At 45.0% G+C, this 22,190-nt stretch overlaps 1 protein-coding gene across 9 annotated transcripts in view; it reads right to left on the minus strand.

The window, feature by feature from the left end:
- CUX1 (cut like homeobox 1) overlaps positions 1 to 22,190 on the minus strand; it is a 195,015-nt gene that overhangs the window by 26,211 nt on the left and 146,614 nt on the right. For 3 of the 9 annotated variants that reach the window (XM_085522353.1, XM_085522351.1, XM_085522349.1), the window contains 4 exons: positions 21,775 to 21,940; positions 21,122 to 21,178; positions 8,066 to 8,368; positions 4,402 to 4,590 (listed from right to left, as the gene is read on the minus strand). The exons of 1 other annotated variant lie outside the window; for it this stretch is intronic. In XM_085522353.1, coding sequence (XP_085378479.1) covers positions 4,402 to 4,590; positions 8,066 to 8,368; positions 21,122 to 21,178; positions 21,775 to 21,940 — 715 coding nt within the window. The remainder of the gene's footprint in view (positions 1 to 4,401; positions 4,591 to 8,065; positions 8,369 to 21,121; positions 21,179 to 21,774; positions 21,941 to 22,190) is intronic. 5 more of the 9 variants (XM_085522354.1, XM_085522352.1, XM_085522350.1 and 2 more) reach the window with 2 other exon arrangements.

The raw sequence follows: 22,190 nt of genomic DNA on the forward strand, positions 1-22,190 counted from the left end.
GGGGTGGTGAAATTCCACATAAGCACCGGATTAGGGACAATTATTAAGAGCCTAAATGGCACTAGGTGTTAAATGCGAGGGTCTCTCTAACACTTCAGGTCTCTCCATCAGCACAGTGGAAGCTGGGTGCAGTCGTAGCTACATCTCCAACACACGATGGCGCACGGAGCTCGGGCATCCCAGCGAGGGGCTGCGCACCCACCCGGCGTTTGCTGCTTTCTCTTCCACATTTTTGCTAGAGCGGTGACAGGTTATGAAAGGAAAACAGCCCACAGCATCCTCCTCCCTTATACAAGGCTCTTTTAAAGACGCCTGTGCTTGTAATAACTCTCCTTGTGCTGCTGCATCTCCAGGGCTGTGAGCCACCGCCAACTCCTCCCCAGCAGGGACTGAATTATCCTGAAAAACCCTGCAAGGAGAGTCCCAGCAAATGCTGTCACTGTCTTGATGGATTTCCTCTGGGCAAAGGCAGGTGGGATTTACCGTACCTGGCAGCACCATGCACAAGCACTGCTAATGAGAGGGTTGAGAACTTCAAGTACTGATGAATCTTGTGAATAAAATATTTAATGCTCTGTTAAATACCTTCTAGATATTTAAGAGTTGAGGTATTCGGGAGCTGCAATTTGATAACCTTGCCTATTCTGTTCCAGCTTACAGCAGCCTGACATCAATCAGGCAGGCAGTAAATCTCCAGTAGGCAGCAGCTCTGATTGGAGCCAGGGAGCAGCGCAGGGCAGGTCACACCGGCCAGAAACCAAATCATTCAAAAAAATAAATAAATAAAATAAAATAAAATAAATAAAATAGAATTCTTTCCCTGCACAGCTCTGAGGGTGCACAAAGAAGAAAAATCCGATGCAGTCAAACCAACTGAAATGCTGAGAGCCTTTCACACGCATGCCAACCCTAAAGGCTTGGCGAGTTCTTTTGCCTCCAGTGGGTACCACCATGCTGCCCTGTATGCAGAGCTGTGTCCAATGGGACCTTCTTACACAACATCTTACTTTTGTTGAAGTGAATTCTGAATGTGCTCTGTAACCTTTGGGGGTATCTGCACGGCCCTCAGTTTGTTCTTTCTTAATGTGACAGATTACCTGTGTAAGATCACTGATACGGAACAGAGCGTGAGCTGCTCATGATCCATCACTCTGCCATAACGCAGTGCTGCGTGTGCTTGAAATAACTATATATAAAAAAAGTTTGGGTTTCCTTTTTTATTGTTATTATTTTTCAACAAGCTGCATTGAAAATCACCTATTTAAGCTGTTCCACTCACTGTGATTACAGGTAAATGTAATGCCTTCAATTTCAAAGACTCCCAGGTGTTCCTTCAAACTTGTACTGATATGCAAACCATATACAAGGTTCCCTTGTCTACTCTGACAACACAACCAAAAGAGCCTCTACCTCTCCATCAGTGTGCAACAACTTAAAGGCGGCCGTGAGACAGAACAGAGCCTGGTGTGGAAGATGTCAGCAGTGTGCAGGGTATCTCCAGCTGGAGGTGCTGGAATTTGGTCAGATTATGGCACGCTCTGCATCTCTCCCTGCCCTCCAAAGGATGGCATTTCTGGCAGCTCAGAGCTCCTAAAGACAGCACACAGCTGTGACAGCTCGGGAAGAACACCATGCCCTGCACCTACTGCTGTGCTTGTAACCTCACTAAAGGTGCAAAGATTTATTTGGGTATCCTGTGTGAATGGAACTGATCTTACAAATGTACGTATTTCACAGAATCATAGAATGGCCTGGGTTGAAAAGGACCATAATGACCATCTAGTTTCAACCCCGCTGCTACAGGCAGGGTCACCAACCACCAGACCAGGCTGCCCAGAGCCTCTAACATACAAAGTCCCACTGTTAGGACATAAACGTATCTGGAGAACAACACACTATTAGAACAAACTTAGAATCACAGAATTATTAAGGTTGGAAAAGGCCTCTAAGATCAAGTCCAACCCCAACCCATGATGCCCACTGACCATATCCCTCAGTGCCACATCCCCAATGGTCTTGAACGCCCCCAGTGTCTTCCATTGGGCCAAAGGCACAACCTTAGCACGAGGCCACGTGCTGAACCTGTACTTGGGTTTTAGGCTTTAGCAGAGTTCTCTGGATACTTTATAAAAGCGTTTCCTTTTTTAGTTCTGATTTTAAACATATCACTGAGCACATTTCCAGTAAACAGCAAGGCTCAAACTGCAATCCAAACTGCAAACACACCTGATGTTTGGAGGTGTTCAGTTTTTGAGTGTGACTGGTCTCCACTTCTCAGGAGACCAAAGAAAAAAACACCACACACTTAATTTGGGCAAAGGTCTGGATGCGAATCTGAGACCAACCTGTCAAGGCCAGCTCCATCTGCTGAGTTTTACTACCTCTACCTTCCTCCTGCTGTTTGAATCCCAGCATCCCTGTGTTCCTATGGGCAGACTCCCCAGCATGCGCCCAGCTTCAGATGAGGCAGAGCTAGCGGCTGCCCACTGAGGTAAAACAGAGCCTCTTTTAATATAATTTTTATCTTATGCGGTATTGAACAAGATTATTAAAAAGTGAAATAATGGGGAAATAAAGGGAATTAAATTTTCTCCTGACAGCAGGCTTCAGTACTGTTCAGTGAGGAGTGTGACGTTACCAGCAGCACACACACCGGGAGGTTGGAAGGAAGGGAATGAACTCCTCCTTGGCAGAAAACACAGTGCAGAGTCTCAGCCTAGTGAGCGTGACCCTCAGCTTCCTCCATGAGGTTACTTAATGTACATTGCAAAGCTTCAGAATCTCTTACAAGGGGCATTTATAGCTTAAATATCAGACGGGCAGAACAGGAGGAAAAAAAAGAGAGATGTGCAGCTCAACTTTATCATAATTGTCAATCTAGTCTCCTAATACACTGTGGCAGAGAAATAATTGATAATAATGTTCTACTGGTAGTAGATGCAGTTGCATTGTTCTTTAATTGACATTAGCTTAAGGGGAAGTTAAATTCTTAATGTGGCTCTCGTGCAACTTGAAAGGTTACATCGCAGGATCCTTACCTGCAAAAAGGAGTTAGCAGAAAATAAAGGGCTGAATTCACTGCAGAGAGCTCTGAGATGAGGCCAACACTGACACAGCTCAGGAGCTCAGCACAGAGACTCAGATGATTTATAGCCCTATCTCCATTCAGGTGCCATCTACACAGCATACGTATTGCACAGCATTTGATAAGAATCCAGTTTAGAAAACAGCTTTGAAAGGATATTGACGGCGCTGCTTTCAAATTATTTTTATTTTATTTTCCTGCATTAGGGTGGAAATCCTCTTTGAAGCCATAAAAATCCACCTCGTTGACAATTTGATCTGTGCTGTATTTCTGATGGAGCAAAACCCATCATGGTTCCCTATGGTTTACAATTGGAAGTGGGAAACCCCTCTGGACTGTGCTCCTGGTGGCAGATGACACACAGTTTGAGGTGGGATGCTGCCCTGCACAAGGATGTGAAGCACACAGGGTCCCTTCTTCCCAGAACCTCCTGCACTGTAATTTTTAACATAATCCCAAAAGTTCTTGATCAAACGTGTGAATGTTTTCAGGACATCAGCCAACAGCAGCGCTTTCAGTGCACACAATTAATGCTGTCTGAGCTAATATCATTAAGAGATACCTCGAGAGATGGATACATCATTAATCAGTTAACTGCTGGTAATGGCAGCCTACGAGCCTCTCTTTTAAAATCACATGTATGCACTAAAACCAGGCTCTGAATAACTGCTGTTTTCTAGTAATGAATTTAAGATACACAGAGTAGGCTGAGATAAGCATGATATGCTCCTGGTAAGAGACCAAAGGAAGTTAATCTCTCACAGGTGCACATTCACGACACAAACGCTTCACACAAGTGTGTCTGAGCACAGTCACCTTCCCCATCCCTACAAGGGCTACAGATTTAACTATTCTCAAACACCCTTCCATAAGTGCTGCATTTTCCTTTCCTCTTAGTGGCCATCCATGCAGGACTGGCAAGAAGCTCTCAGGAATCAAAGCATGGTTTTTAGAGCAACATCTGCGAGCAGCTGCAGTGCCATTAACTAACAACCCAAAGCCAGCTCCCCAACTCACATTTCTCATTTGCTAAGGCAAGTTATCAGTGATACACTAGGGCCTCGGTAATTAATCTATAGGAGAATACAGCAATGACTTCATGACAGCTGGTGAATATTTAGGGGTTGTTGGGCTTTCTTCTTGTTTTTTGTTTCTGAGATCTTGAGCTAGCATCAAATACAGCCAAGAAAAAGCTGTCTGAACAACCTTTGTCGTGCTGGATCACTGTTGCCTCGATAACTCTTTACAGAGAATTATACAGCACGGTCACCTCTGAAACAAAGGAGAGCATGACTCAACATTCTGCTCCACGTTACCTTTTTTCTCCATCCGTTTCATATCCATCAGCTTCTCCACGTTGTTGGGATCGTTCAGCCACAGCTGCATGCGGACAAAGGGCTCCCGGCCCTTCAGACTCAGCTTGTGCCAGGGCTTCGGGCGAGCCAGCAGGTCTGAGACAGAGCCTTGTGTCAGCCCCAGGATTGTCTCCCCAAACAAACGCTGACCTGGTAAGAAATTGAAAATGGCATGAATTCACTAAGAGACGAGGAGAGCTAAAAAGACAGACCACATCTACCAGATCAGTCATCAATTATTTTTACTTCAAAACTGCTTGCAAACCCGAAAGAAGGATTGAGAAGCATAAAAGCTCTCCCCACCCACGAAAGGTGTAAATATTGAGCTTTAGTTTAATCCTTAAGATCTGGCAGTGACAAGGATGTGAACTCAACACCTCTGGGGATGAGGACCTCACAGTGGAAAGAGTGTGCAAAATACCCCCAAAATTAATAGATTAAAAATAAACCAAACTTTCAGCCCAGCTGGAAACCAGTGAGAGCAGTGAGGCTACTCAGCTCTTATGCAGGAGGAGCTGCAATAGCTTTGTTCCAGCAGGGCAATCTGAACATTTCAAGCTATCAGTGAACCAAAACCAATGCAGCACCCATTCAGCAACAGCCATCCAAATGCCCTCAAAGGCATGTAAATGCTCTCTGCGTTGTACTAGCTGTTGTGCTCTAACAGTGTTTTAGTGGCTGTGGATAATCACATTTTACAATATAACACTTTTTCCTGTTTCTATAGCTCCTAACAGTGCTTCTGGTTAATAATTACTTTTACTTCTTTTAAAACACGATTGCCTAGCAGGGCAAAATCTACTAAACGGTTTTCAGTGTGAGGCACTTGTAAGCACATTACGAACACCAGCTTTACGTGGTTAAGATCTCACTTACTGAAGACTCTGGAAAATGCCTGTGCAGCTCAAGCCCAGACAGCTGGTTTCCTAACAGCCTTCCCTTTAGCATTCTCCCTAAGCTCAGTTGCCCTAATATGCAACAGCTTTTGTTACAAGACAGAGCCTGGAGTCATCTGAGTCACTGCTGGGGATTTCTGATGGAAGCAAGGAGGCCATCATGGACTTGTTAACCCAAACATCTTCCTATCCCAATCACACTGAGGCCTTGAGCTCTGCTGTCTGATCAGTGCCCTCAGAACCCCTCACTCCAGCATGAAGCAGAAGGCTACTTCACTTGTCAGCAGTGCCAGCATCAGCCATGGGCAACCAACAGATCCTGAGGGACAGGTATAGGACCAATGAAAATATCAGGTCCACAGAGCCCTCCGTGTGCCTGACTCCATAATCTCCCCCTCTGCTTTACATCCCCCCCCAAGACTTCTGGCTTCACAAGTTCTTTTACTTCACAGGCTAAGAGAGAAGGATGGAGCAGGCAGGAGCTACAGCACATCCCATGTAGATGGACTGGGGCAAAGCTTTGGAAGGCAGCAGCTGGGATCACAAAAGGTGCAGAGGGGAGCAAGGACAGGGCTCAGAAATGTCTGCTCACACCTCCAGAACTAACCCTCAAAATGGATCCTACAGACAGAACAGAAACCAAAGATCAAAACGTAATTTCCTAAGTGTTTTTCCACTTTCAACACAACATCAGTAAAATCAGAAGCTGTAATTCAGGGCTAATTTTCCATCTGCATTTCAGAGCTAACGTGCTCTCTCCCTTACATTAAAAAAAAAAAAATCAGGAAGAACTCATCAATTTGCCTTTAAAACAGCTACTTTTGAGCCAAGACAGCTACTTTAAACACCTTTTAATCTGCCTCTGCAAATGACTTCCCTCTGGCATTCCCACGCTCCCTATGCCCACATTCAGGCACCAGCACGGGCACTACAACCCACACAGAGCTGTGCAGTCAGTGGGACCTGATGTGGGTCACAGGAGCCCCCCAGGAGTGTAATGGCCACCTGGGACCCAGGCAGCTGCTGTGTTTGCTGTGCAGCCACCAGGAAGGAATAATGGAATATAAACAGGGCAGGAATGAGTATCCCAGGATAGGTATAAGCGATGCTGCTGAAGGAAATGACCTTCAGATCATAGCCTAGAAATTAAGAATCCAAGGGAAGACATAACGTTGAATTCTTTAGGTGCTAAGGAAGAATCTCAACATGTTTGTGTCACTTACTGTATCCTAGGATACAGCAGAACAGCATAAAACACCTGAAAGACTCCTGAGCTAATGCAGGATGTGTTAGGAACCATTCTCAGGAGGCAGCAGGTGTATCACACTCCATCAGTGTTATTAATAACCTCAGTATCTTTAAGCACAGGCTTCCAGAAACTCCTGTCAGTTCTCCCTGTCTTTTTGCCTACTGCCTTCCCCACCCTGAATGGTTTCATACAATCATGGTATGTTGTGGCTAGTGGTGCTGGGACTGGGCCACCATCCATTGCCTAAGACAGCTTGACAAGGCCCTGTGGCCTGAGACACAGAACGCTGTGCACCAAGTCAATGTGGTGCAGCAGCACACTGAGGGCACAAAAGGAGACATTGAAACTGGTTCCACACCTAATGCAGAGTTTGGGGCACATTTCCTGGCTCTTCTGCTGTTTTTTAGGCTTGTCAGCCACACTGTAGGAAAACAAAAAATCATGGGAAATAAAAAAGACTAAGTGAAAATGGCATCAAAGCAAATGTAAGCAAAAATACTTTTTCAAACCTCCCTGGCACACCAGAGCAAGCACAAAACTCAGCAGTATTCTGCTCAAAAAGCAAATGATTCAGCCTGCAAACTCTTACCTGTGGCTCTGTCTGTACATATCTCTACTAACAAGCCACCACAGCTGGCCTATCCCAGTGTGCCTGACCAGTAACTCTGCTGGGTTCAGTGGAACACACTCTCATGCAAGGTATGCCCAGGATCAGGGTCTATTCTTTGTTTTTATTCCCCAATTACATTTAATGAGAATTTGCAACCTCCCCCACCTCATAAAAATCTAAAAGAACAACGCCTTGCATTCATTGTCCTGCCAAAAAAAGGCTTCTTTATGTGCTAAAATAGTTTTTGGTCCCTCTGACTATTCCAAATGTTGTCAGCCATATCAACATTATACTTAATTTGATGCCCAAAATCTCACCTGCAGCAAAAGCAGCCTTTGCTTTGCATGTCTCAAAAGCAGAACAATTGAATGACCCCATGTAGTTACCTAAGGATCCACATAAACCTCAACTAAGTCTGAATTTGCCCTCCTAGCTCTAAGGCACACCACTTCCATAGGATACACCTCACTTTGCAATCAAACTGCCCTCCTCTGCTCCTCTTCTGCCTGCCCTGCTGGGTACTGAATGTATAAGAACAGGGAAATTTGCATTTCTCAAGGGGAGACCTCACGTGCTTTGGGGTTTTGGTCCTCTCAACAGCCTGCTGGCCTGTATTTAGGGAGGCTGGACTAGTACCCGGCTGCTGAGCCAGAATCAGAGCTTAAGGACAGTGAGGGTAAGATAATATATTGACAAGTAGATGTGACAATCCAGAAGGAGTTTTTTACTGGCTAAAAGAAATCTTTAAAAGATGAAAGCCAAGGCCAGAGTCAAAATCAAATGTTCTTGTCAATGTCTACTGAAATGCAGCTTAAAAACAACAGCACCAACGCTTTATTTTGGTCAAGAGATGAGAATAAAGCGACTTACCAAGATTGTTGTCCGTTAGCACTTCCTTGACCCTTTTTGTAATGCCATACGTATCCAGCTCTGGGGACATAGCGACCAGCTCTTGGATGCTGAGTGCCGAATGGCCCGACAGTGGCAAAGGTGTTGTGGACTGGGATTCTGAAGCAGGAGGTTCATTGGGTTCCTGGGCTTTGCCATCCTTACTGGTCTCTATAGAAGGACAGGGCTGCTGTACCAATTCTGTCAGGCTTTTAACCGATTCGCTGGAGCTCATGGGAGATTCAGGAGCAGGGCTGCAACTGGCAGAAGTCTTTGGAGTGCTTTCTGTAATTAAAAAAAAGAAACAAGTCCCCACTTTAGCAGAATTGTAACGTTTTGACTGCAGGATATTTAACTTTCCTCCTTGTTTATGTTCTACCTACGTTAAGAAATGCCTACGTATGCAAAACACTGTTTCTTACAACTTGGTTACTAAAAGGCCTCCTTTCCAAAACAGAATTATTTTCTCAGTTTATCTTCAGTCACCTTTTCTCTCATATAAAAAACACGAATATACAAATAAAGATCAGGAGCACATGAAGTGCAATAGTTTGGATGGTTGCAAGGAATTCCCTCGCTTGGGAAACTTTCCAGCTTTGCTTTCACAACGTTGCTGCCTAAGAACTCTTCATACAAAATGACACAGGTTTAATCTCTATGACCTATAAGAAAATCACCACTATGGGGTTGTATTGGTGGGGGATTTCCTACACCTGACCCAGCTTCGTATCTTGAGAGTGTTACACGTGTCATATTGTTTCTTATCACCCACATCACATTTTAGCACCTCTCTTTGCCCAGGAATAACTTAACACAATTAAAATACAGCCTGCAATTATGTCGTATTAATTAATGTGTTTGAGGATCCAACATAAAGATAGCGAGTGGGTCGGGAGACAAGCAAATCTGTTATTTTGACACTTTGAAAGAAAGATTTTTGAATCTGCTCATTTGCCAACAAAGGTTTCTGCACAAAGTGCTGTTTTCCCTATGGAAGTTCACAATTATTTCTAACACAGCGCCCTCCATCGTGCAGAGATGAGGCCAAGCACACCCCGAATCCTATTCTTCGCAACAGGACCGTGTTTTCTGAGCACTGCTCTGCTACAACGGCAGCCACAAGCTGATGGTTCACACCAGACATCACCATATCTCGCTGTTCACATCACTACCAAACCCTCACAGCCTGTCTGTGCTCAGGCTGTATGGGAAAACACATTCTCAGCACCACAGGAAACACTGCCTAAGTTCAAGTAGGGTTCACTCGGCGCAGGGTTCACAGCACAGTCGTGCTGTTCAAGGCAACAGAAGCTTCCAGGACTCTGCGATTTAAGAGAGGTTCCCTGACACACTTACATAAAGTTGTCTCTCAAACACAGAGCTTTTACTTGGAGCTTTGTGAGAGATGCAAAACAGGCAGGCATAAAGGGAAAGCGAGCTGCATATAAATCTTTAAGGCAAGAGGGATCTTGCAAATCTTATTTCTTCTCTCTGTTCACCCCAGGTCATCATACAACTGAATATAAAACCCGGCAAATGTTATTTTTGTATCGAGAGCAGCAAAGGAATTGTACAGTAAATTTGCCCTGATTCACCCATGCGAGGGACCAATTTGGCAGATCATCCATCTTGTTCACTGTACACTGTCAGGGATGGCATGAATTCCCTACATGATAAACAGATTTCTTCTCAGGTCTGCGTCCTTTAACCCACAGCAAGGTCAAAATTATGGCTGCCTGGCTAATAAACAGCGTGCCACTCGCTCAACTTCCCTCTAATTTTGTCCCTTGTGCCAGCTTACACAAATCTTACCGAGTAACCAGAGCAGCTGCAGATTTCCTATACAATTCCTCATCTGTGCACTGCAAAACACACACATGGAGAGCAGAAAGGATCCTAAATAAAAACCCACCCAACAGCCATGCAGGAGTCAGCAAAGCATTCGGTGATGCCTCCTCCTCCCTCTCCTTCCCTGCCCAGCCTCATTATGTAAACAACAGAGGTAATCTCTGCCATCATCTATCACCGCAATGCTCGATGCTGCTCACATATTAGCTTATTTATTTTTTATATCACATATCAAGAGCTTGCTCGAATTTCGTTTTTAAGACCAATCTGCTGCTTATTTACTCAGAAAGGTAGGATTACGTGGCTCTAATTTTGGAAGGCAGCGCAGATGACAAACTGTTGTTTTCCTCCCAATGTAGAGTGGTTCCAATGAGACATTATGTGCATAAACCACAAATAACTCCAGATACGGTCCCTATTCCGCTTCTGGCGCTTTTCCATTATGGAAAAACATTTTCAATGTGATACAAATATTGGAGGAAAAAGGTCCATTATTTGGGAAAGTGAATTTGATAATCGAATAACTCAAACGTTTCCCATTCACCTACTAAAGAATTAAACAGACATTTGGAGTGCAAGCGATTGCCGACGGAACAAAGGGAGAACAGGATGTGTTCACTATTATGCATTAAACTGCCAATCTAAAGTCACTACAGTGATACTGACAAGTGCCATTAAGGATTCAAAGGCCCCATAAACGCATTGAGGTGACGCAAATCTTCTAAAGCTGCAAATACAACCAAGTGATGGAAGGCCAAAGCCATGTCCCTCTTAGGTTACTCATCTGGAATCCATTTTTGGGTACAGGGAAGTTAGGCATCACCAAGCCACTCTTAAAAGCACACCTGTATGTGCCACTAAACAATAATCAGATGGAGATCAAGTACTGGGAGCTGACATCCAGCATCAGAAACACTTGTCAAGAGTTGACTGTCCTCCATCCATAGCAAAAACAGAACAACTACTGGACACCGACACCAGGTATGGGATGCTGATGGGGAGCCTTCAACTCTCTGAAGGCAAGTGTGTCTTTTAGGAAGAGAAACACAACTGATTTAGTGTGGGGGAACCAGAGTGCATCGGCTGGGCACACAGCCCTGCTGGTAACACACACAATCCCTACACTGTCTGTAAATGCTCTGGACTATGATTATCCCACCAGGGTCCATTCTGGTGATGCACAGCAGCTCCTCCACCTGCAGAACACAACTTCTCCACCACAGCCTTTGCACAGAAGCAGCAGGACAGCACACCCACAGCACACACATCCGTACAGAGCACCCTGCCCTTTGTCCACCTGGGAACTGCTGCATTGCTAACGTGAGCTGAGCTAATAGGCTTCAAAGTGACTCAGGGGAAACAAGGTACGGAGCACAGAGAAGTTGGGGAAGATCATGCGAGACGCAGAAGGCATTTAGGGACCTCTAAAAGGATTATGAAAAATACTGTATCTAAAGACAGCAGGCAGACAACAGCTGCCTTAAGTTTCGGGGAGAAGTGGATTGGAAAAGCAGATCCACTGTAATTTTCGGAGACAAATCTCTGTAGTTTATCTGATCCACTATTTAAATTTCAATACAGAGTCCTCTATCTGCAGCAATAATAACCTAAATTCCATTTAGTGTTCATTTGAGCAGTCAGGATAAAGTCATTTCTTATTATCTCCCCACTGTGTAAAAAACAGCTTGAAGGTAGGAAGTCAGCAAGCATTTTCACCAAAAAGTAATTATTGTAAGTGACATTTTTACTGCTGGCATGCCATAAGGCGAACTGCGCATTTGGAAGGACAAGTTGCTAAAACAAAATGACAGGGTACTCCGTGACATTCCGACAGTAACCCAAACATGATTTACCCAGCGCTCGGTTTGATGCACCGCTTCTCTCGGTGTCCACAGCCCAGGCTCCAGGTCTGCACCATCCAACCCCAAGTTGGACACACTGAACAGCCCAGGAATAGCAGGAGTGGTGATGTGCCATGCAGGGCAGCAAGCACCCCGTGCTCTGATCCCTTCCTCTATGGTAGATTCATACAGAAGATGAAAGTAGGCAGATACAGATAGGAGATTTCTTGGCAACTTCTTGAAAGAGCATTTGATATTTCAGGGCCCACCTTCACCTACCTGTACAGATGAGTTAATGGACAACAACAGCCCTGGCAGGACGCCTGAGATCCCAGTATCTCATGCTGGGATGAGGTTAAGTTCTGTTCTCCTGTTTCCAGCCACTGAGCTGCCCAGTCTGTAGACCATAAACTAGTTGTGTTTGCCAGCATCTGGAAATCCCAGGCAGAGCTTTTGCTCCCCATCTCCCACCTGATGGTAACCCCAGGCTCTCCTAAAGCACCCAGCAGCTCTTCCCATTAACAGAGCACAGGTTTGGTCTCTAATAGATCAGATCAGCATTTGTGGAGCAGCGCTGCAATGCATCCCACTTCTGACTAATTACACCAAAACACCCCTGAATGATGAACTCTTCCTCACAGGTAGCATTCTTGGTGGATTTATTTTAAGTGCATCATTCCTGCCTATCTACACTGTGCAAATTAATGCGGCTTATGAAAATACAGTCCTCCCTGGTGTTATAAACTCCCCCATCTATATGTAGGGAGCACGGAAAGCTCCCTCCAGCCTGCACACAGAAAGACACCATACATGTAGGTATGTACAGCCATGCTGCAGCAAGTGTTTGCCACAGTTACAGATCCCCACTGTGACCCCAGGGACTTTGTTTGTTTCACAAACGTTTTAACTTGGGGGGGAAAATGTTATTTTGGGTTTTGGCTCAGGGAAATTGCATGTGGCTGGGGGAGGGGTCAAAGGAAAAGCCCTTCGGGGAGGCACAAAGAGGTCTGTATGTCTGCACTGAGAGGGGAGGAACCAGCATGGGGTCAGCAGGGGAACAAGAAGAACAAAGATCCCCGTCCTGCACAGGAACAGAGTCATAGGGATGTTAGAGACAAGCACACAGGACTAGTTGGATCATCATCACCTGAAACATCATCAGGCCAACACTCAGGTCAGCCCAGCAGCCCCAAAGCCTTTTCCATTCTAAGGGGTGACCATGGAAGAGGTAAATAGCACAGCAAACACAGCAAACACACAGGGAAAGCTTCCTCAAGTGCATGCCAGCTTGTGCATGGGTTCCTGAGGTAGTTTTTGCACTGGAAACTGCTGAATGGTGGCTTCTCATGTTCCTTAACAATTAAAAACAACCTTCATAAAACGGAATCAGATTTTAATTTAGGTGATTAATGGCAAAATCATGGCGTCTTCAGAAGAAATTCCTGTGCTCTGCTAATCTGTGCTTAACATGCAGATTCTTCCGTACTTATTAAGTACTATGGGCAGGACGCTTATGGGATGGATGTGAGTCTAAGGGCTGGATTCCCTCCCCAACAGTCCCAGCTAACAACCACACAGTGTTCTTAAAAGCAAGCACTCCTTAACAGAGTGACCCTGAAGGTGGCTGCACTCCTCTCCAGGAGCAGCACTGGCAAAAGTACTGAAACAAAATGACATTTACACTGTATGCAACAATATTATAAAAGCGATTAAGGTACATTATTTTACACATCCTCATAATCTCTCCATACTGCTTTACTTAATTTGTGATAAAATTGTTGAGAAAGGGTACTTAATGTAGGACAGTCAGTAAAAGTAATTTATCATCTTCCCGCTTCGGTGCTCACGTTATCAGCGAACTCATTTTCTGCATTCATCATGCAATCAGCCTATTATTTGCATATTAATCAGGCAGTGGACCATGAAAGAGCCGCATCCCAGCCAAATGCTGCACTATCTCAGGAGGAACACTCAGTAATTATCATACATCAGTGTTATGATGTGGTAATTGATTATAACATCTTTCTGTTGCCCCTGGGGAGTCCCACTGCTAACCCAGCTTCAGGCATTCTGGGCAGATTTTTCTCTGAAAATTAGAGAACCCATTGCTGTCCTTTCATTCGTTTTTTTCCTACCTTTACAATAGGCAGCTCTCAGAGCAGTTCCAAGGCACTTTTTGCCTTCATTAGGAAAAAGGAGCACATCTGCCTCCTATTAAAAAATATAAGGAAAAAAAAAACCAAACAAACCCAACCACTCTTAAATAACACTTCTGGTCCGTCCCCTCTTTCAAGGTCTGGTGGCTTTTGAGGTGCTGGCATTGCTTACATAATGCCTCTCCCCATCAAACACAACAAAACGTTGCAACTTCAATAGACAGTAATTGCAAAGTTCGTCTAAAGGCAGTGGAGCTGCTTTATTTAGGTGCCAAATGAGAGGCTAATTTTGGTCCTCTGGTAAAGGACAAATGAAACATCTGCCAGTTCCAACTCGCACTATTTTTAGGATCCCAGTTCCAGGGGGGTAAAAAGAGAGGAACAAATCAAAGCATTGCTGTAGTTATAGGGCAGTTAATGCCACACCTCATTTGTCCGTGCAGAACCAGATGGGGGGAGCTACATGGGGAAGGCTCCCATCCCAACCTCCCTTAGGCAAGAAAACGCACCTGGGTGGATGCCACAGGAGAAGGTGTAGGGAGCATGTGGGACAGAACTAAGTGTGGCTGGGCTGGATAGGAACAACAAGACGCTCCTGAGCAGCTCTCTGCCTTTGGACAGCCCCATTGGAGGGATATGACACCAAATGGGGATGTTCTGTCAAGCTCAGGCTGTGCCAATGAGTGGAATCAAAATGATTATTCTGGGGAAGAATTGCTCTTTTCAAGCACGCTATTATAGGGCAGGACTCACAGAGCCAAGAAAAAAACGTATTTTAAGTTGTTATTAGCAGGATCTTAAAGAGTAAAAGTGGAATATTTAACCATCAGTCTTACTTCTTGTTTCTGAGAGCTGCTGGACTTCCTCCTTTCATTAGGCTTATTAATCAGACATTGTTCTATTTTCACTGTTACTTAAATTTGATTTCAAATACATCTTGCTTTCAATGCAAGCTCTGCTTCCTATCAGATTTCAAATAACCACAGGATCCCTTCCTGCGCTGTTTCTTTGGATGGCTGTGGGCAGGTTCTAAGACCTCCAACACCTATCAAATGTGGTGAGACAGAGTTGTCAGTTTTTCTCCCTGAAATGCAAAGGACAGGCTGGGATGGAGCTTAGCAGATATTAATTTTCTGGTAATTTTCTTTCTTTTTTTTTTTCTTCTTAGGACCAATTTGATATAAGTAATGCAGAACTCTTTATAATCGTAAGAGGATTTTGTTGTTCGAATCCAACATGCTGCTTATTTCCCTGTTCCAGAGCTACTTTGTGCAGAAGACAGCTGCCTCGTAGCTCCATCCCCATTACAAAATGGAAATAACAACCTGCGCATTCATTGCCAGCACACCTCTTTTTCAGTATTTTGGAAGGAAAATAGCCCATTATCTGTTCTTTGAATTGAAAGCAAGGCAATTTTCATCCCCAGAGGAGCACGGTGTGACTCAGTGGGCAGCGGGTGGGGCTGGTACCTGGGAGGGCAGCTCCATCCCAGCAGCTCCATCCTGCTGGCAGCAGTTCCTGTATTTCCTCTTCCTATAAACAACCAGTGAGCTCCTGCCAGCTGCCAGAGCCTCCCAACAGCAGAACGCCCCATCTCTTCGGAGCCCTCCCGACCTCTCCTGCAGCTGCCAGCCCACGGGGATGGAGCCCAGCCACTGCCCCAGCTCCTGACCCCCCTGGAGCTGTGGCACGGCTGTGACAGCTCTGCTTGCCTTTCAGTGCTGCTCCAGTTATTTTTGCATTTGGCTTTGTAATGCAGCAGCTCTGTGCCTTCCACACGGCTCTACTACAGTTGGCAGCTGGCAGGAGGATCCCAGTGTACCCAGGAGGAGAGCAGGAATGGGCCCCTTCCTCAGAGGCTGCTCCTCTCTGAATGGGGGAAGCAGTAAGCACCAATAATTAATGGAATGAGGTAATAAGTTACAAAGAACAGACTATCAGACTGGATGGGAACTCAGAGCCCACCCATCCCCAATCCCCTGCCATGGGCTGGCTGCCCCCCACCAGCTCAGGGCAGCAGTGCCAGGGCCATCTTCATAGCAAAGAATTTCCACCTGACATCCAACCTAAACCTCTTCTCTTTTAGTTTAAAGCCATTCCTTCTTGTCCTGTCACTATCTGCCCGTGTACAAAGTTGTTCTCTCTCTTGTTGATTAATGAAATGACAGAAGCCGAAGCTTACAGAGCTCTAATATCCAGCACCCATGGGGAGCAAGGATGCTTGGACTGATACCAAAGGGAAGTTGAAATACCTATTTACAACCAGAGTGGGAAACTTCTCGAAAGCGGACACCACCAACTCACTGCCGTGCTTCAGAGTGAATTAAATTTGTCTTCAGAATCCAGCAGGAGTCTCCTCTTGCCATATTAATGTGAAAAGTGTGTTGGTGCTTTGTCATTGTAATTCAGCCGCAAGGAATATCTGCCTAGAAAATAGTGTTCGCTCCGTGATTACAGCTATGACCACAATGAGGATGGAGTCATCTTCTGCAAGTTTAATCACTGGGTGGCTCAGTGTGCAGAAAGGAATGCAACCAGGATAGAAATTCCTCCCAACTATTCACTAAGCATCCCTGATGGACAAAGGGCTGCAAGGATAGACCCAGGTGACAGGCAGGAGTGAGCAGGTGATGCCCAGCAATGGCATCCAATGTTAAGAACTAACTCAATGCTATCACTTTATGCTGCATTCACAGGTCCCAGTGAGGTGCCCTGACAGCATTTCTCCCAGATTTACTCATACCAGAAGGGTTGCCAGGAAGGTTTTCATGGTCCAAATGTCAGAGAAATGGCACAGAATACGATCACACACACTACAGACAGACTGCAACAGCTGCCCGTGCGAGGAGCCAACTGATACCCCTTGGTTTGAAATCAAGACAGCCAGGGCCAACTGCTGCAGCAGCGCAATCTCGAGCCCCACACAAAGAATGTGGGAAGCTCCCCAGTGCACAGCACTGTGTTTGGGGCTTACAGAGACAGTGCTCAGCCAGCTTTGTGGTTCAGCTCCTAACTCCTGCATCCAGCACACAAGGAGGTAACTTCTTGACCAAATGCAGATTCAAAACCAGTCACCAAAGGACTATCCAGCAAAGGAATTCTTAGCTATTAGAGCCACGTCATCCCTCTTCTCTCCCATTCTACAGGCTACATTAACCAGAACCATTTCATGCCAAGCACAGTTTTGTTCACTCACAATGCCTGCAAAATGACTGCAAAACCATCTCCCTCTTCCTTCCGATTCACCAGCAAAGCACAACTAACTCACACTGGGGGAAAATCCAGCAGCACCACCAGCTCAAATGCTGGTGGCATCTCCAGGTGCAGCGTGCCCAGCCCCACAGCCTGACCCCCATCACAGCACAGCAAAACAAACCAGTAAAACCAGTACAAGGAAGGAAACCACAGCCCATGCTCCACTGCCTCCATGTGCCACACGGCCCCGTATGAGTTGGGATGGTAATCTTAGCATCATCCCCTATGTGGGCTGCAAACCTGAGATGAGATGCTCTCTCTGCACTTTATTTCTCTCAGTGCAGTAAATGCGGCATCATCCTGACAAACAGGAAGAGCCAACCTGGTGCACTGCAACTTCCTGCCCACCTGGCAGCTTCTGAGCTGAGGAATGAGTATTATGCATTAAAAAACACATAAGGCATGGCTGGGTCTGCCATCATTCTCCATCATGTCTGCTAGCATCGTAACGACGGGAAAACACGCACTGCATTCTGACTTTTTATCAGACTTCTTTCCCAAGAGACGACAAGAAGTAATTTCCCTGTTGTTACCAATGTTTTATGTTGAAAATAAAGCTTTTATGCATATTTTAGTTGATCTAAATACAGTAGATCTTGGGCTTTAAAATCACCAGATAATACACAATTATCTCAAGCCAGATTCTGATTTTGAAACAAGCTCTAATTAGCTGCCCATTTTATGCTGCTATAATCCTTTCTTCAACTCCCATGAGCGTTACCATTGCTAAGCAGCATGAGGTTAGGAATGATGGATGATACCCAGAAAGGAAGACAAACAAAAGGGAAATTCAGAATCCCCTGAGATCACCCGCAGCTGTATCGGCAAATGAAGATTTCCACATTAGGTCATAAGACGACCCTTACAGAAACACACACCAAAAAGGCACGTCTTTATCCCGCTGAGTATTTGCTAGTCTTTAATGTAGTATATAGAGAGTGTGTGTCCTTCACAGAGGATACGCACTAAAGCGAACAAGAATTCAGCCTGCCTGGGAGTAGTTTGGAGACGAGCAACAACAGAAACATCTTAATGCCGTATAGATGCTCACTAAAGATACAAGATGCCGAAATAAAACGAACCAATACAGGCTGTATGCAGTGCAAGTATTCAGAACAACATCCAAGCATATAAAGCTTCTCCCAACACATGGCTACCATCCAAACCCAACCCAGCCCCGACCATCAGCAACGCAACTAAATAAGGGCCAAATTCATCATGAAAAAATGCTGATGCCGTTGGGTGACACTAATTCAACTTTTTTTCCTTTTTTTTTTCCATGTGATTTGGTCCAGGCTTTTGACACATAAATCATTAAAAAGGCAGATTTACCCAAAGGGCATCAGAGCATTTAGGTGGAAAGAAACGCACAGAAGAAATGTTAGGAAAGGCACAGTGATGCTATTTTCGGGCACCCAGGGTATGGACGTCGCTTCTGTGTACAACGCGTTCACTAGGACTTGCATGGGGCTCTTCTCAGCACCAAAGCTGAGGTCACAGAGACTGGACCTGGATGGGTGCACCTGGTTGGAGTCTTGGTACAGACTGATTTCAGGTATTTGTATCAATAGAGCTTGCAGAGAAGAACAACGAGCCTGCTTTATCTCTAATGATATCTATATGATGCCCCTCTACTCGTCCTTACACACAAAAGGCTGATGGGTCCATCTGTCCACGTGTAACAATGGAAAAACACCGGACAAAAGAACAGATTTTCATGAATGAGGTGTTAATCAAAACCTTACGATCTGGAAGAGTAACAAAGTGGGTCAGAACTCCAGAAAATCCCGCTAGTTTGATATAATGGTGCCAAACAGTAACGAAAATACTCACAGCTAATAAAAGCTGGAGACGTTACTATGCGTGTTGACACTCCGCACACTGAAGACCTTCTTGGCAAAGCACTCAGGAGCCACTGAATGTATTAGTTTAATTTCACTTCTTTCCCTTCATGCATTCAACAAGCTCTGAGCCAATTATAACACACGGGAAAGGCTCCAGACCTTTTCTCATTTTAAAACTGTTCTGATTAATTTCTGTTTTAAAATGACAAGTATGCAAGCCTTCCTGCCTTGATTTTCCTGGGAAAAGACCTAAAAATTGTAGCTGGCTTTTTTTCCCCTCCTCCTCCTGCCCTGCACTGGAGGATCTTTCACAACTGCGTCATTATTTTTACCTTTTCCAACCTATTTGCTGAGCGTTTAATTACAGAAGAGCCGCTAATAAAAGAGAACGACCAATTAGTCATTCAAATTCGCCTTTTGTTCTGCGCGGTGTCACAACCCCCTCATTGCTCCACACACTGAGAGGTGCTGAGGAAAAGAGCAGCGCCTGGTAAAACAATTTTAATCATCGGGAAGGAGAAAGGGAAGGGCACGAACCCATTTTCTCATTGCTAAGTTTGCTTTAAGGAAAGAAGGACAGCGATCATCAATAACGGGATTTTATGAGCTGATAGGAACGCGCTGCGTCACAAAATAGGAGCTCAAGGGCAAGAGCTGACAAACGAGACCGGGAGTGTGGGAGTGCAGCAAAATATCACAGCAGCAAAACTGAACTTCCTGAAGGAAATCACTTCCAGCTACCAGCGATCCTCCTGGGGATCCCCAAGGTGGTCGGATTTTAATGCTCTGGGTTTGCCTTTCCATCTTTTCTAATTACAGTTAGTCATAAATAGGATGATTAGCAATAACAATGCAGCCTTTTCCCAGCTCCTCTGATTTCAAATTCCACTCAAAATGGCTATAATTAATTACTCATATTTTCCATGCCGTCTTAGGCATTTATAACCGTTACTCTCGCGCAGTATCGATGCTGCATAAAGAAGTCAATGGCAGACACTTAATGAACAGCAGCATATAAAATGTCACAGGAAATGTTCACGTTTTCTAAATGCCTGCCTATAAGTAACAACAGCTTCACGACTGCAAACAATTTTCCCCATTTTGGCTTTGTTTTCATGCCTTGTTTTTTTCCTTTTCCAGCGGCATGTTTTTGCTTTTATCTATTTGTTTTTCAGCTGTTCTTCTTAAGAAATAACACGGATTGAATACCATCATAGATTTTCTTCTAGTAAAAGCTTTTAGAATGCAAAATATTTTCCCAGTAGCGAGGAGAAACAGCTCAGTTGGGATATTCACATGAAACCCAACATGCTCCAGAAAAGGAGCTCTTCAGAATGGCAGGAAGGTGGCAAAACAACATAACACACTGTGTGATGTGTCCTGAAGAGCTGCAGCTCTCACATATGGGGCATGGAGTGGGGCACGAGCACATTTATGGAGTACAGAACAGTTTCTGTGAGTGAAGCTGATCACTGCTAAGTGTGGGTAGAGTTTGGTATCTAACAGCAGGAGCACAGCTGTTCTGCTCCTTCCTATGCTGTGGCCATTGATGTAAAACCTTTAGCAATTCTCTTTGACACCCATCTTTGTTACATCTGCTTTCTTGGCAAACAGGAAAGGGGGGTGAAACAAGGTCGGCTCGGGATACAGAACGAACACGTCACGCCGTCTTCTCCCCACCTTCGAATTAACAAAGCAGATTTTGTGCAAATGGAAGTGGAAAAATATGGCAGCGAATCAGGCAGCTGGGGTACGCAGATCACATTACAAACCAAAGGCTTGTTTTACTGCCACCGTCACACGTCAGCCTGATAAGCTGAACTATGGTAAAAAAAACATCCCACGGAGCCAAGGATCCCTAACATCAGACAGAGTCTCTTCATCTAATATATGCAGCCAAATATGTGTATGCCCTGTATCTGCCATAGCAACAAGGAGGGAAGGAGGAATTAACTGGGTTAATACAAAAAACAACGGAAGGGTCTCCTGTATGATAGAACAAAACAAGAGAAACCTCTCGGCATCAAAGCAAAAGAAACGTAACAAAAGCACAGAGAATTATTTCAGAGCAAATCATTGAAACCAGCTGATTACCTGAGCTTGCACATCCCTGCTGTAGGGAATCCTGTAATGATGTCACAGAGTGAAGGACTAGATAAGAGAGGAGAGGAAAATCAGGGAACAATAAAAGGAGATGCCAAACCACAAACAAACCGTAAGCAGCTCAACAAACAGCAAATGGCTGAGCTCAGCAAGGGCACACTGCTCATAGAAGTCAGTGGCATTATAAGGGTACTACCGAGGCCAAGCTCTAGCCTGGCCTTTCTGCATCAGTGGGTATTAGGATAAGAAAGAGAGTCACAATAAAAGCATAATTGCAACAGAGCATTCCCCCTTCAGAGCTGAGTTCTAGCTCACCTCCTGAGACAGCAATCAATATTCTCCTAGGGTCAATAACAGTCCCCTATGCGACACTAGAAAACAGCACACAACATTTGCCAGCTCTCTGGCTGAATTTTTTTGAGTTATGTGTGGAATTCATGCCTACATAACATCGTCCTCATTAGGAACTCCATAACAGCTGCTTATCAATTAGGCAGAAACGAGCGCTCCTTGTGTAAGTGCTCCCAGTGAGACCCCTAGGAGCCGGCTGGGATGCGAGGCCAGCACATGGCTGAAGTCCTGCTCACTGCAACCTTAAACAGATCTCCTCCTCAACTCAAACAACAGAGTGGAATTTTAATTACCTTGTCCTTGTTGCTGCCCTTGTGCAGGCAGGACACACTGTCCCAGCTCACCATTCAACCAGAGCTGCATACGAATAAATGGTTCTCGGCCTTTTTGTGTCAATTTACTCCATGGCTTTGGCCTGGAGAGCATGTCACTGACACTTCCTTGGGACAGCCCCAATACCTGAAGTGAAGCAACCAAGAAGGGCATGTTAACACATTTGCTTTGAAGGGGATAATGCAAGTCACTGCAGCTTCCTCTACTGCTACGCTGCTCAAGTCATTTTAATGTGGGCAATTAACAAAACTCGGACAACGACACAGATATGCACTGGGATGGAGATTCCTTTCCCTTGCCATTGCTTCGCTCTGGAGAGCGTTTTGTGCTGTGTTTTTCTTTTTCCTGCAGGAGCAGCAGTGCAAACAGCAAAAGG

The sequence above is a fragment of the Coturnix japonica genome, chromosome 22, assembly GCF_054131305.1.
Source record: "Coturnix japonica strain WE chromosome 22, WE-NBRP24, whole genome shotgun sequence".
Classification (NCBI taxonomy): Eukaryota; Metazoa; Chordata; class Aves; order Galliformes; family Phasianidae; genus Coturnix; species Coturnix japonica.